This window comes from Geospiza fortis, unplaced genomic scaffold, assembly GCF_000277835.1.
Source record: "Geospiza fortis unplaced genomic scaffold, GeoFor_1.0 scaffold878, whole genome shotgun sequence".
Lineage (NCBI taxonomy): Eukaryota > Metazoa > Chordata > Aves > Passeriformes > Thraupidae > Geospiza > Geospiza fortis.
The window spans coordinates 125,014-141,735 of NW_005054471.1; the positions used below are offsets into that span (position 1 = coordinate 125,014).

The following is a 16,722-nucleotide window of genomic DNA, read 5'->3' on the forward strand; positions in this document are numbered from 1 at the left end:
TATCTAGAGGAAAAAAAAAGGAAAACAAAAAAAAAGCCCCAAAAAACCAACAAACACACCACAACAAAACCCCTCTGATTTCTTAGCTTTATTTGCTAGGCTTTTTCCACTGAGCCTCCCCAGAGACCCCAACGCCTCAGAACAACTTTTATTGCCCTTTATGTCCTTGATAGCCTTTTCTCACTTTGAGCCTTTGCCACACTGTTTGTGCTGCATAAAACAAACTGGTTTGCACCTTCTAGAGGCATCCTTCCTTTGTCTGAAGCAAATGGAGAGCTTCTGATTTCACCATTTCACTCATCCTTCTGAGCCTTTCTCTGAAAGGTGATAACTTATACATGTGCCCTTAATATCAATTAATAATATATGTGCCCTTAATATCAATTAATAATATATGTCCCCTTAATATAAATTATTTAAGGAAATGACAGCTCTAATTCTCCCCCCACCCTAGGATTCCTCCCCATGAGGTCTCAGCTATTAGTTCTTCGTATTTATTGAAGGTTTCCTTCTTGAAGTCAATGTTAAACAATTTCACACTGTCACTTTTTCCTAAGTATCATCACATCATTTCATAACTATTCCTGTTTACACTCCCTTCAGCTTTCAGAGGACCAGCCAGCTCCTCCCATCCCCTCCCTTTTGGAGGGAATCACTTCTGAAACAACTTCCTCTCCTCTCCAAATGTTACCCACCTCTGCACCAAAACTCTGTGCCAGCTGAGTAGGTCGTGTTCCTCTACAATTCTCTCCAGCTCTGCCTCTGCATAGATGGAATTCTTCATTTGCCACCATATCCTGCCTCTCAGAAAACTATTTTTTCTTTTTTTTTTTCTTTTTTTCTTTTTTCTTTTTTTCTTTTTTTTTCTTTTTTTTCTTTTTTTTCTCTTTTTTTTGCAAACGGCATAAAAGACCGCCCTTCTTGGTTTTCTATGCTTGTGTTCATTACCTTGTAGCATTATTAAGAGATCTGCAATTTGCTCATCTCTTTCTTCAAGCTGCATTTCAGACCATGTAGTCATGAAAGAAAAGCTTCTGTTAACCATACAGAGTTAGTTTTATTCTTTTCTATTAATATTCCAGTCTCGTGAGTTATCACAGCACGTGTCTATTACACCTATTAAATGATGTGTTAAGATATCTACTTCTTCCTGTTTGCTCACTCTTGCATTAGCAGGAGTCTAAGCTGTCCAATGCATTGAAGTGCTAGCCTTCCTCCTTTTCCTTCAATGACCCTGTAAATACACAGCATCCCTAATTTTTAAGCCCTTTCTCAGGTCACCATTTTTTGGTCTCTGTCTGTAGGCTATTTTCATCAAGTCCTCTAATTACTAATGTGAAACTATGTTAGCAGGCAAATGTGCTTTTCTCCTGCTTCAGGCACATCTAACAGTATCAGTCATTTTGAAATCAGCTGCCATCTGCCCCAAATAGATGATTCAGATGAACCACAGTGGCTTCATTCAATACCGTCTAAGTGCTTAATCCTTCACTGCTTTCCTCAGACAGATTTTTCTTATCTTCACAATGGGGAGACCAATGCACCAAGAGATCAGAGTCACTTATCTGGTGTCCCAGAAGAAAACAGAAGCAGAGCTCAAGAGGTTCAGACTTGCTGGGCTTCAACTATTGTGTTGTGTGCTCCTTCAGGAATTTTCCTGAGAACAACTGGTATCCTTAAAGCCGATGAAAGATAAAGCTATTTGTGAAAAAACAGAATTTCCCAACACTTGCCTGTTTCCTGCCATACAGTAAGTGCTACCCTTATCCCCTCCTCAGGAGCTCCAAGCCTAGCCCTGGAAGAAGTGCCCCAGAAAAGATAAATGGTGTTAACGTAAATAGGAATAGATGACAAAGCTTTGGAGAGCCTCGGTGTCACATGGCAGCTTCTGAAGTCCTTGGTGGCTTTCTGTTCTGTATGCAGAAGCAGAAACCCAAGTGCTGCAGGCAACAGCTGAACATGGCCTGAGCTCCTTTGCTCTTCCCAGGGCACACTGAGGGAGCAAGAAGCCATCCCCTTTCTCAGGTTGCCCCCCAGGTCTTTGCAGCCATGGAAGAGGCACTTGACACATGGCTTTGAACTCAAGAGTCTCAAATGCACTTAGAAAAAAGCTGACACATGTCAGCTTTTCCCCACTGTGCCCCAGGGGGGAAAGGAGCCTCTCAGAACAGTGAGAGATGCACTCTCCAAGTGGCTTTTATGTGAGAAACATTAATGGCAGCAAACGGCTCTGGGATGGCACAGAAATGTGAGGCAGTGGGACATGAAACAGCAGGAAAGAGAATCAAGGCACTGCACTCCCATACAGCACCTAAGGGCAGGTTTCCTGTGATAACCCTTTCTTAAGGCCCAGGTAACTGTGAACCTGGTTAAAACTGAATGGAGCCTTTGCCTGCCATAGCCATCCATCTCTCTCAAAGGCAGTGTCCCTAAAGGCCAAAATACAAGGCTAATTCCTTGTATTTAGGAATACCTTTAGCCAATACCTTTGGCTAAATCAAGATAAACCACAATAAATGTCACAGGCAGCCTCATCCAACAGCATCAGCAAGAACTTCCTGTCCTCTGGCTACACCAAGGGAGAACCACTGTGGCCACATGCACAGGGCAACACTGCCTCAGCGGCTTTTACCAGCTGAGGACTGTGAGGTCCTGCTGCTGCCTCCTAATCCAGCAGTTCTCAACCATTGCAGACCACATGACTCCCATTTGTTTCTGGAACAGTCTGGACAGAAATGGAGTCTCTTGGATGATCACAATAAACAAAATATTAAGAAAAGTCAAGCATTACACCAGCTTTGCCTGGAAGCCATAACTCAGGGTTTTTTGGCTGTAGATCCAAGCATGCGTGTCTTATCATGCCCTGTTGATTCTGAAAGCAATGAGGAAAAAGGGAGGGCGAAGCTGTACGGATATCAGATGAGAAGTTTTTCATTTCTTGAAACTTTTTAATATATCTCTAAGTAAATCAAATGTTCTGCTTCTGCAAATTGCATTCACTGGAAAGAAGGAATGGTATTTGTGCTCCAAGTTATCATTTCACTGCCACTGAAAACTATTTTAAATTATTCATCAGTGGAAACTCGGCGTACATAAATATGGCTTAGTGCCCAGTTCTTGGTCTAACCACTGAGACCAAGTCACTGGGAAAGTGCCTGTTTTCTCAGGCAGACAGTTTTAGAAGCTAAACCTCAGAATAACATCTGTATTTAATAAAATTAAACCCATGCCAAAAAATCGGCTATAAATGTAACTGGCCAGCCCACCAGCCTTCTTACTTTAGGACTGCGGCATGGAAAAGTCCTGCAAAAGGTTAGATTCAAGATCTGGTCAGACAGCCTGGAAATTTGTTTCTGGTTTATGCTAAGGAGCATATGCCAAGAGAAATGCTTTCGACAGGGTATTGGAAAAGTTTTGTAGATATTGAGTCTTGTGGCTCCAAGAAATGGGAGGTTAAGGTCTGCCTGGTTTTGCCAAGTCCTATACAAACTAGGCACTGATACTCCATGCACGAAATGAACACAGCCCAATTAGGGGAGTGCCTGCGTAACTAACCCTGACAACAGAACAGAGACAGCATAAACTGTGAATATAATAATCTCTCCTCCACCCTTTAAACAAGTGACCTCAAGAGCAAAAACTCTGCCCTGGACCAGCTACAAAGAATGGCATCCAGGAGCTGGACTCATCTCCCCAGCTTCCCTTATAGAGTGGTTCTTAGCAAAGCTATTACCAAGTTGTGAAAGCTGTAACAGATTGTTCTGGTTCCAAGGGAACTGACCCTTCTGGGACTGTAATTCAGATCTCTACTGCAACAGGCTGTAAGAGGTCTCAGAAGACCCCCTCTAGTCACACATCTCATGATGTGTCTCCTGCCACCTCCTCCTTGTCCCATCTCCCTCCTAACTTTTGTTGCCCCTACTTTTGGACACCTCATCATCACTGTGTGGCTCAGCTTCTGGCATCACCTCTCAGCTGTGGCCTCACACCCAGCATGCAGGAGATCAGCCACCTCTTGACAGACAGACAAATCCTGGCCCTGTTTTCTGGTCTTTGCTGGACTGCTCCTCTATGTGCACAAGAGACTGAAAACTGACATGGTGAATCATTTACCTCTATCCTCCCCTCAAAGAACCTGAGAATTACAGTCTCCACTGAAAGGCAGCTCCATGGGAGAGGGCAAGTCATCATAAACTGTGTTAGGCAACCAAAATCTTTTTCTACTAGGAGGTAATTATACAAGCTAATAGCTAAAGTCTCCTTGCACCTTAAAGCAATAATTGCCCCTTTTTGCAATCATTTGAGGTGAAATAACTATGCAACAAATGTCTCGATTTGCAGGTGCTGTATCTGGGTAGAGTCCCTGTCACTGGGGTAAAGACAATCGGATTATTTCTTACAGCACTGGTACCACAGAATTTCACATTCATCACACAGCACTGCCTTTCTGGGATCAGAGCTGCAACAAGTGAACTTCATCCAAAACCAAAGCCAGGGATCTTCACACCAAAGGTTCATCCTCTCATATGGGTCAGAGGATGCACACATGAAGCAAAGAGCCATATGACAGGTCTGAGGGTCATAGTGGTTAAATACCTATATTTCACAGCCAGTCTGGCACACAGACATTTGTCAGACCCTCCTTTCCCGAGTGCCACCCTCACGCTGTAACCTGAGCGGCGCCGCGCACCTGCTGCTCTGCAGCACGAAACCAAAGCCTGTCCCTGCCCTGAACTGCAGCCAGAGCCTGGCAGGGTTCGGTGAGCTGGGGCAGCAGCAGCGCTGAGAAACCACTGGGATGGAAACAGGGAGAGGGAGGTCAGAGCCAAGCCCAGCTCGGAGCAGGAACATGTTCAGCTGCCTGGCAAACAAATGTGGGTTTTTATTGACTCATAGTGGGGGCTGCCCTGGACTCCATGCTACAAACCCACACATTTGTAATGTACAGATGCCCCCTCTTCTGTGTACACTCACTGGCTGCTCTGGCTGGAGAGGATTTATGCTGGCAATCACATGCATTTTCATCTCAGAAATGGAATAGTCTGTGCAGAGTGTGAGGCATTTAATGAAGAAAAAGCATACATCATGACCTTACAGGGACACTATCATCAATGGCTTCAGCCCTCTTTCATCCTTCCTGTTCCTCCATTATTAAATAAATATATTTATTATGTCTTTTTGCCTCAAAAAACCAAGAATCATCCTTCCTCCTGAAGAAATAAAATGCAATAAATACACTTTTGTGGACATGGTCAGTGTCTTTGGCAATTGGTACTGAGCTCAGCCTCCTCCTAAGCATCAAACAAACACCACCCATAGTGGAATTTCTCACACAAGTAAAACATTCCATTTATCCCTGGTATAGAAAGCCAAAATAATTTGCTACTGGCCACTAACAGAGGGCCCACTTTGGTGATGTACTGACCTCCTCCATTATCACAGAGCAGATGAAAGGTCTGAAATAAAAAACCCTGAGGGTGAAGTGGAAATATTTCTGCCTCAGGTCTAGTACATTTTTAATATCAACATAAAGTTCAACGGTAGACCCTGCCCTTTCCTAAAAGCAGCATTTTCTATTATCACCATAAGAAAAGAGAAAAGAAGAAAAGACAGCTCCAAAAGGATGCCCCAGATTTGCACAGCATGTACAATATTTGTGGTCAAATAGCACTCTTGGGACACAGGTGGAAGAAGTGATGGATAACCTTAAACCTGAAAATATTCTCATGTAGGTTTTTCTAGGAAGGGACATAGGTTGACTCATATCTTCCCTTTTCCCATCTCCTGCAATAACACCAGTTCTGATTTTCCTTCCTTTCCTACTCCGGGCAATATCTCAGCCACCTGCCCTGGCTCTGGTCAGAGGTGGGGGCTCATCATGTCTCAAAAATGCCTGGTAGCAAATTAATTCTCAAGAAGCATCTATGTATTTTCATATTTGTTTCAGTCCACTTCAGAATGAAATATACATTTTTCAAATATATTAGCAGTATAAATTGTCTTTTCTTCATTTTGAAAAACTGATTTTTCCCCCTCCACAGTTGATTTAGAATTTTATATCACTCTGTGTCCTGGTTTTATTTCTGATAATAGTTCACAATATTTTGACTAATATTAGCATGCCAAAAAAAGCAGCTTTTTTGGTCTTTTGTTTTTATTTTGAAAACTAGTCTGACAGTGACTAGATGGCACATATAATTTCCTTTACTAGAAGACAGTATCCCTTAGACATGCTGGTAAATACCACAGGTTAACACAATTGCACATGTTGTTCATAACAGCAATGCACAGTGATAGGAAGTGATGCAAAAAATCATAAAAATAAATACAGCTCCAAAACGAATGTTGAGAAGTTTTTCAATTCACAGTTATTTCCCTCATGGGAAATTATGTAAAAATAAATACATTTTTCATACTCGATGTCTATTGTGGTGAGACACTTCCTATTGGATCGGAATGGAGATCCCAGAAGGCAGCTGAGCAAGATGTGCCAGTCATGGGCTGCCTTCCTCATGAGCTGCCAAGCTCTGCCCAGAGCCTGCCTGCTCCAAGCCCAGCTGCCTTGGTGAGTGGCAAGAAGGAAAACCCAGGGGAGCTTTCCAAAAGCCCTAGCTGGATTTATAACCTCCTTCCTCCTCTCACAGTGCCCTGAGGCTGGGCTTATGGAGGCGAAACTGCAGTAATGACTGCTCTTCCATCTGTAATCACTGCTTTTCCATCTGTGTAGATGAATTCTCCCTGCTCTCTATTCCCAGTTTTTTGATGGACAGTACCTGCCTATCCCTGTCCTCGAGGTATGAAGCTCCAATGCTGAACTTAACCACCATGGGAGGAAGCCAGTGAACAGAGATGGTCCACAGTTATCACAGGGCACCAGTTATGGGGATTTTTTAAGGAATTTTGAATGAGTTAGAGATGGGACCTCTGAGTTGTTTCTGATTGTGTGATTTATATTTTTTATCTTCTACATAGACAGGAACGGTGAGTTCAGCTCACTTCTTTACTACATGGTTCAGAAGGTCACAAAACGCCTAGTTACTTGACCTTTTAAGGATTTCTTGACCAATAAAGCACTACCAATAAGGATATTTATGGTTTTGATCCAATCCTTAAATCTTTCCTTTCATCTTAGGGACTCATGCTACAGTGTAAGCTTTCTTTGCCTATCATGTTATGATACACAAACCTACAGTACTACATTCTAAACTTCTTGTTTACGTTTGTAAGTACTTTTTTGTCCCTACATTTTAAACTCTAAACTACTATAAATCCACATTCTCACTTCTAGTACTCAAATTCAGAAGCCTCTTCCAAGGTCTCAGATCAAGTCCTGTGTTTAATTCCAAGCTTTAGCTTACAGGCCCAAAGTTCTAAGAATTCCTTGCATTTCAGATTCCAACAATCGGCCATCTCCAACCTTCCACACATTTGATGAACTAGAAGTGCCCCCCTTCCACCCATGTTCACTGTAGGTTAAACCTCAGCGTAAAAGATCTCAGGCACCTTTTCCATAGAAACACCTCTGCTGCTTATGTAAGAGGTGTACTTCCCTGCTTCAGCTGGAACAGCTTCACCGACATTATCCAGCAACTGGTCTCCTCCAGGCATCTTTGTGTGTCAACGTGAGCTGCGTTTTAGTTACACCCCTGATAAACTTCTATAAAGAACTTGAGACTATAAAAAGCCAACCCTTATCTCCAAGAAACCTAAGACCATGTAACCTGTCCTCTTAAACTAAACCTATCATATTTCACCTGCACCTCAGCTCATGTGGAAACCATGCCTTGCTGGGGAAAAATGCTGGGTCTCATGGGAGCAATCCTTATCCTGGGTCCAGCAGCTGATGCCTGAGGTAAAACATTCCCTCCAATTAAAGTCATATCATGAGCATGGCTCTTCAGCAAGGTCAAACGTCATCCAGCTTTGTTTTTGGAACAGAAATTTGGTCTTTCCATAAGCAGTACTGCCCCTCCAAGATGAGCACATGGGATGTTCCCTGTGGGAGGGCCTTGCCTGCTCTCAGGCAGCACAGTCCTCTGGACTTCTACAAACACAAAGACTCATGAACTCCTGGATTAAAATAGCTCTTCAACACTGACATTCTAGTTAACATTCTAGTTAACACGTCTAGTTAAATGTTTGCAAAGAGCAATCATAGCTTTGAGGATGCAAGGCAAAATAATTAAAAACACAAGAGGAGGAGAAAACACTCTCAGCTTCCTGTTATGGAAGCTCCTCATTCCCTGATCACTTCTGCTTCCTTTATCCTCTGAACTTTTTCCAGTTTGCCTTCATTGGTTTTGAACTGATGACTGGATGTGAAAAGAAATTATTCTTCCCAATAAAATACAGGGTTTATATCTAGGAAGATCAGAGTACCTCAAATATTTGTTTGAGCGTGGGGGGCTGAACCCTTCCCTGCTAAAACCCAGGCCCAGGCCCAGACAAAACACAACACTTTCCTAATATAGCAACAGAATCTCTTTGATAATCTGAACAGCTACTGCATTACAAGTGGGGGTGCCCTGAGTGGACAGTGGCTCACAGACAAACCTGTGCTCCCTCATCTGCAAAGCCAAGATGGGGTAAAAAATATCTGGGGCTGGCAGAGATCCTTCCCTGGGAGCAATATCAACCTCCTCTCCTGGGACTGTCAGAGAAGCAAACGGATGCCCCTGTCTTAACACCAGGGCTCAGAGTCTGCCCTGGTCCAGGAAGGGGAAATAGCAGCACAATTGCAAAAATAAACCCCTGGGAAAAAGCTGTTCAGTCCTCTGAGCTTGGAGAGGTTGGAAAAGAATTTCTTGTCAAAATACAAGTAGGCAGTAGTTCCACATTCGTCAAATACAGAGGGGAACACCCTGAAAGGAAAGGCTAGAGACTCTCCCTCTTCACCATGTCTGCAGACCTGGATCCCCCCCAGAAACTGCACACTGGGTCTCTCAGGGTGCACACACGGGTGTGCTCTCAGGGTCCATGTCTCTAATTGACTCTTCCTCCTGTTTCTGATTGGAGGGAATATCTGGGCCATTGCCATCATAAAATAGAATCACACAATTGTTTAGATTGGAAAAGACCTCCAAGATCAGCAAATCCAACTGTTTACCCAGCACTGCCAACTCCATCACTAAACCACGTCCTTAAATGCCACATCTACACATCTGTTACAAGCACCTCCAGAGATGATGACTCCACCACTGCCATGCGCAACCTGTTCCTATACTTGACAACCCTTTCTGTGAATAAATTTTTCCTAATATCCAATCTAAACTTCCCCTGAAGTATTGAGGCCATTTCTTCTTGTCCTGTTGCTTGTTACCTGAGAGAAGAGACTGACCCCCACCTAACTACAGCTTCCTTTCAGGTACTTTTAGAAAACAATAAGGTCTCTGAGCCTCCTTTTCTCCAGGTTAAACACTCTCCAGCTCCCTCAGATGCTTTTTATAAGACTTGTACTCTAGACCCTTCACCAGCTTCTTTTCCCTTCTCTGGACACACTCCAGCACCTCAAAGTCTTTCTTGTGAGGGGCTTAAAATTGAACAGAGAATTTGAGATGCACCAGTACATTTCATCATCCAAAGACTGCATTGGACCTTTGCAATGTGCATTGCTCATCCACCCACTCCTGCCAAGGATTCCTGTAAAAAAAAAACCACCAAAACCCAACTTCCCCATGGCAGTCATGTGTCACGACAGTGCACAAGCTCTGTAGCTGGTCCTGTTGCAGACATGCCCCCATTCACTGGCACCCTGCAGCACTCCTCCAAGGCAGTATGAAATGCAGGAAGAGGAAAGAAAGCATATTTTCCCCCACTTGCTCTGGGCCAGACATGCTCCCAAACAGGAGCTCAGGAACTTGCATGTGTGCTGTATTTACATTCCTTTGCCCCCATGAAAATGGCATTAACAGACCACACTCACCTTTCAATTTCTTCTTTCCAAATTTTAATCCAAATAGAGACATCCCAAAACTTTATTTTAGTCCAACTCCATGGAACTTCTGCAAGAGAAAAGAGAAAGCAATTCACAACACATAGAGCAGCAAATACATGTCATTCTATGCCAAATAAATGGGGGAAACAAATTCCTAAACACTGTGGCCAGCAGCCACAGTTTATCATCTAGAATGCATTAAAATACAAAACAATCTTAGGTTTTCAGGCTGCACTGCATCAGTGGGCTGCCTTACCTGGGACATGCTGGTCAATTTATCACCTGACATGGCACAAAGAAGGGGCCAGTGGAGGAGAGGCTGAAAGGGACGTTCTCACTTCATTGGTGCCATATGGAAATGAGAAATACACACCCAGAGCTTGTACTTTAGGTACAGAGGAACTATGTGTCTACCCAGAGCAAGACCAGCCTCCTTGAAGAGGAGGAAGCAGCGGGAAGCACTGGTTTCCTGTAAATCTGCTGCTGCTCAACACATGCTGGCTCACACTGTTGTCCATTGCTGGTCATCCTGCATGTTTGGGGCAGACTACAATAAAATTTCTCCTCCACTGGCTGCAAACTGCCTGGCCCAGAAGCTAAGGCCAGGCACCAGAAATGCATTTAAGGCTCTGAATATGTCCTGATAGGCAGAGGAATAGAGCATTAAAAAAAAAAAAAACAAAAAAAAAAACCACATCAAAACTGGCTGGTAGTGAAATTTTCAGTGTCCCAATCATCAGACAAGTTTATTTAAAGGATTTGAAGATGATGTTGGTGCTGACAACCTAGAGGATCTGGGAATATGAGAAAAGCTGGCATTGCTCTGTGACCAGGAGCCTGAATCAACAGGAACACTGTAGCAGTTTCTTAAGTGGTCAGTGAGGCAAGCTGAGATACTTGAGAGAGTCACAGTCTATCTAGAACAAGTTTTCTAGGTAACAGAATGTAGTTTTCCAATTTATCCTATGCTATCTGTGCAGAGCAAGGGTGCCTAAGGAGACAGGAATAGCAAATATGTAAAATTTTGGAAACACGCACATGCAAACACAGCCTATGCCACTGCCCAAATGCAAGCCTGATACAACACCACCAGTGCGAGCTTGGACTTCTGTTTGCAGAAAAAAAAAAGATAAGGTTTAAGGAAAACTGTACAATCCCTGCATATGCCAAACTTGTGCTCCAGATGCTCCAGCAAAGCTATATTTAGCAGCTGCAGTTGCATGAATCTGAATTCAGTGAGGGGTTTGGGAGCCTCTCTGTGCCCAATCTACTTGGAGGATGTCCTTTCTCTATTCACTCCTCCAATTGTTTCTGCTCATCATGACAAATGCTTTGGTACCACCTCTTCCCAGAACTTCTCTGCCCATGAAGCCAAACCACTCAAAGTTAAAATATGCGATGTCACAACCTAAAGCTTTCTTGACCCTGCTGTCCAAACTTACTTTCCATCCCTGACCCCAGTCTGTCACTTTCAACATATTTCTCCCATGTTTTAGAATTACTATTATGTCTTACAAAACCCTAGTTACAAGGACAGAGAGTTCCCCCTAAGATGGTGGGAAGAGTGAGACACTCCCCACACACACAGAGGTAAAGACCTCAGATTTCCTGAAGCACCACGAGTCACAGATCTGATAACCACTGATCTGGTAATCCTGGCAGCACAAGGATGGCTGTAATCAAAATATTGATGATTACATGATCCATATGAACTCTGGATGTTGCTGTATTTGCAGAACATTTCAGAAAAACAAAAGTCACTCCTCACTGTCAGCACAAATATGCAAAAGGTTAACTGGTTATAATCATCATATTGATGATTATATGACCCACATGGACCCTGGATCTTCATGTATTTTCCAAACTTTTTAGAAAAACAATCCACAGCTACCAAACCTCTCCCAGCTGTGTACTCAATTAACAAGGCATATAATTTCAGCAGAGGGTGAAAAAAGGATGTTTATATTTTTGGGGGAGCAGAGAAGCGAAGGTGGTTATAAGCTTTCTTTCATCAGTAATAACAAGAAACAAACAATAGACTTTCACATCTTCCAAACAAAAACCTGAAACTTCCTTCAGCTCTGACACATGGCTTTTGTTAATTACTGTGATTCTTCAAACCCTGGTTTCTGGTGGGACTGCAGCATGACAAGAACACTGAAACAATACAGTGTTTTGATATGGAAAGCATGTAGTTCCCACAGCTTCTCAGTGCATTAAATCAGGATTGCATGCATTGAACGTCTTCATTCAGCAGTAAATTTAAATTACCATCATGGCAGCAAATACCCTTATAGGCTTTCAATTCCCACAAAACTTTGCCTTTTAGGGCAGACGTTGGAGATAACTTTGCCACATCCATTGCACCAATTACCTCTCCAACACATCATTGGCACCACACAGACTTGGCATACCTGCTCACTGAGTTAAATCCCAGGAGTTATGTATGAATCCTTCCCAAGCTGACCTGATCCTCTAGGCAAAACTCAGTTCCTGACTTGCCCAAACCACAATGTCATTTGAAAATGTGTCAGTATTCAATGGGCACACAGATGGTGGCATTAAGGGCTGGACACACCCCTATTGCATTGAGGTGTACCCTTTATTTTCATAATATTGCAAATATCTTCCTTTACTGCTTTGTTATTGACTCACACATCTAATCCCCATAGTTCTTTACAGAGGAAAGCCACTCTCAGGAGGGCTGTGGCTTCTGTGCAAGGCTGCCTGCTCCCACCCCCTCTGTGACAGGGCACTGTCACACTTCCAGGTGTCTGTTTTCAGTCTGAGAGCTCGTTGACCACCGGCTGTCAGTGTGAAAAGAAACACAAGCAAGTAATGGTGAAATTGTCCCCTTTGGTGGAGCAACAGGTACTGCTCCCGTTTGTCTCACTTATCACGGCTTGTGCAGACAGATGTGCTCTCTTGGCTGACCTCGGCTCTTCCTGCCTTTCAGCCCCAGGTGTTTTTTTTCCTTAGGTTATTTTAGACTCTCAATTCTACCTGCATGGTCTAACATCATTGCACTTGTATTTATCAACAACGTCCCTCAGGGTATTTTTTTCCCCCACAGATTTCACACATAATCAAAATTCATGCCCTGGTTCAGTTTTCTTTATTTTCCTGTTTTTTAAATTTGAGATTCAGTTGCCATTCCACACTTGCAATGATGGGTCATCAGCCTCCTATCACTCACATCTATTTTTAATTACAGTTTTAATTTCTCCTTATGCTTTCCAGGGAAAAAAAATGTAAAAATTATCAGGGAAAAAGATTATCTCATATTTCTTTTGTCGTGTGGCATTAAGTTATTCTCAAATTTTGGTAGGACAATTTCATAACCTCCTTTTCCTGAATTAATTAAAAACCCATAAACACACAAAAAACATTATACAGTCAGAAAAAAAAAGGCAATTTCCTGTTTGTGTTAATTTTCCCTGGCACCAGCTATGGTCAGGCAAAGTGAAGCACCGCTTCAGTCTCCTCTAGTTGCTTTCCACGGTCTATGTCAGCCCTTCTGGACTCTTTGTTGTTCCACTTTTCACTTGATTATTCTTGGATTTTCTTCATTTCTTTTTACCCCAGTACACTGCATTGTCAGTAATCAACTGGGGCTCAGAGTATTTGAGCACTCATGTAGGTCCCCTCAGCTTAACAGGACAACTTGTTGCTTCCCCATGTTTTCAGGCCCTATAGCAGAAATTATTTAAAGTTCAAATTCCCAATTCTTACAAGAAATTTGGGGTACAAGCTACAAATAAATTATCCCCTCTCATCACAGAAAACTGTTGTACCTACGGGGCTCTATGCACTGTCTCTCTGCTGCTCACACATCTGCAATGTGTGACAATCCACATAGTGACAATCCACCTGCTTCATGGCTGCTGACAGTCTGATCATGGGCTCTGGGTGTTTCAATAGCCACAACGAGAAGCTTCTTTGACAGATCTTGAATAGGAAAGTGATGTTTTCTCACAAACCAAATTCTGCCTCATTTAAGAGAGACACAAGCAGGGCAGGTCAAGGTAATCCCAAATACAGGGCGGGCAGGGAATGGTTGGAAAGCAGACCAGAGGAGAAGGGCTTGAGGGAGCTGCTGGATGAGAAGCTCAACATGAGCTGGCTGTGTGTACTCAACCCAGAGAGCCAAACATGTCCTGGGCTGCATCCAGAGCCCCGTGGGCAGCAGGGCAGGGAGGGGATTCTGCCCCTCTGCTCTGCTCTGCTGAGACCCACCTGGAGCACTGCATCCAGCCCTGGGCTCCCAGCACAGGAGGGACAGGGACCTGCTGGGGTCAGCCCAGAGGAGGCACCAAGGTGATCAGAGGGATGGAGCAGCTCTGCTGTGGAGACAGGCTGAGAGAGTTGTTTAGCCTGGAGAAGGGAAGGCTTTGGCGAGATCTTAGAGAAAATTTCAGTACTTAGGCTACAAGAGAGCTTAAGAGGAACTTTCAACAGAGCATGTAATGCCAGGACAGGGGTGAATGGCTTCAAACTGAAAGAGAGTAGGCTTATATTAGATATTAGGAAGAAATTCTTTACTGGGAGGGTGATGAGACACTGGCACAGGCCATCCAGAGAAGCTGTGGATGCCCCATCCCTGGAAATTCTCAAGGCCAGGCTGGATGAGGCTCTGAGCAACCTGGACTAGGGAAAGGGGTTCCTGCCTATGGCAGAGGAGTTGGAACAGGATGATATTTAAGGTTCCTTCCAACCTAAACCATTCCACAATTCAATGATGTGGCTTGAGAACACAACTGCAAAGCTCCTCCTGCATGAGGGGTAGGTTGCAATGAGCTACAACCTGTGGGCTTTGCAAAGGTTCACTGGGGGCTGTACTGCAAACTGGAGGAGGAGGGAGGCATTTCCCACCACCACAGCCTTGAGTGGCAAAGTGACAAAAGACATGGCACGAGCTGGATGAATGCAGAGCAGATGTTGTGGATGGAAAACATGTCTCTTTTCTTGGCCCTGTTTCTCTGGACAAAGCTATATGATACATCAGATTCAATGATAAATATGAATTAGAATATACTTAGTGCCTCTGTTCCTATCACTTCATTCCCAGACCCTGTGAAATGATCCATGTTAAATACAATCATTTTTGGAAGGGTTATTTTAATCCAGATCATGGGGTGTAGTTCAGTACAGACTGAAATTCCTGCCCAAGCAGTGGTCATATCAGATCTGAGGAGGCAGTGAGTTGTGCTGAAGTACGAGAAGCAAACTCCTAGAAATGAGGAGAATTAGTCAGAAGAACAAGATTTCTCCAGTCAGTTTTGACACCAAATATCCTGTGGTATGTGTATGCACAAAAAACTTTAAACAACCCTGTGCAGGCACAAATTCAGAAAGCTTATCATGTCTCCACTCACCTTTTCAGGTCAGGTCAGTTTTTGCACAAAAGTTTGGGTTTTTAAAAAAATTTCTGTTTAGGTGATGTAATGATCACAAACACCCACTGATCTTAGAATTCTATTCTTTTTCATGCTAAAGTACTAAATTTCCAACCAATAACTCAACATATGAGAAAATAGATCCCAGGCAGTGAGCATCATGACAAAAAAGGTTGAAGATTTCTTTTTTCCACTCATTGCTCTTGGTGGAGTAATAATGTTAAATACGAGATCTCAGTCCCTAAATTTTGAACATGTATCACTTTACACTGGATTTGGAAGCACACCTGAGAAAATACTAAGGATTTAAAATACATCAGGTCCTCAACCTCCCTGTTTTATCCATGCCCTTGTTGCCACATGTCATGTGCTGGAGCTGGACAGTCACAGTCACTCACAGGTATTGCAAAAGGAGGACATCACAGTGCAGTGTTTGCCAAGGCTCTGGTTAGAGCAGCATTAAGGCCTGGCACACCTGGCACAAACTGACCTTCCCATGTGCCACACAAAGGCGTGTTTGCCAAGGGGCCCCTTTGAACTGAAGCTGTACTAACTGTTTCAGTCAAATTTGTCAAATTTTTGTTCCAAAGAGAACAATGCATTTGCTTTTCCTTACCAAAAGCAGATGCAAAAATTTCAGCCATTAGAAGGAATTAGTATTAATCATCTTTCAGCACTGAACTACGTTACTATTTGCATTTCTCCACCCCTCCTTACATCCTCTTGTGTTTGAATACCTCAAGAGCAAAACAGGGAATACCATGTGTTGTACCACTCCCTGCTTTGCAAACACACAAAGTGAGCTGCAGAGTGGACAACCAAAATGTGTGTTTTGAATCCAAAAACTACTCTTTTTCAGGGCTGAAATCAGATTTGGCACAATTAAAACCTGGCATAAGTTTAAGGCACTGTAAGTGGTCACTCCTGCCATCAGGGTTTACAAAAGTAGCGTAGCCTCTGGTTTAAATCTACCGACTCGGTGCGACGAGTTTGAAAGTATCCCTGAAACCTCCCTGCTTTTTCCACACCTGAAGAGGTACCGTGGATGAGGTGAGCCAGCCCTACAGCTATTTTCTGGTGCTGTTCCAACCTATACATACAGAAACCCACGAAACTCCGCGCTCCCACCCCTACACTCCAATGTGCCAATGCAATTAGCTGTAATTGCTGGGAAACAGGCTCAGTCTGTTATCTGCCACGTCTTAAAGTAATGATCCAACATCCTCCATCTGTCTTCATTAAAACACTCTTTAAACTGACACCGGGATGGCAGTCAAAAAACTGCATTCAGCTCCTCTGGGTGAGTTAGTTGCGACGACGCTCAAGTTACGGATCAACAGCTGTGGCTGCGGCGGAGCGGGTTCCCAAAGAGAAAGGCAGCCTGTTCCCTGT

General features: G+C 43.5%; 1 protein-coding gene across 1 annotated transcript in view; it reads right to left on the reverse strand.

Annotated features, from left to right (window-relative positions):
• The window catches only part of LOC102034304 (phospholipid-transporting ATPase ID-like), a 74,011-nt gene that overhangs the window by 56,320 nt on the left and 969 nt on the right, over positions 1-16,722 (reverse strand). Inside the window, 1 exon segment of the mRNA XM_014309949.2 lies at positions 9,923-10,001. Coding sequence (XP_014165424.1) covers positions 9,923-9,965 — 43 coding nt within the window. The 5' untranslated portion in view covers positions 9,966-10,001.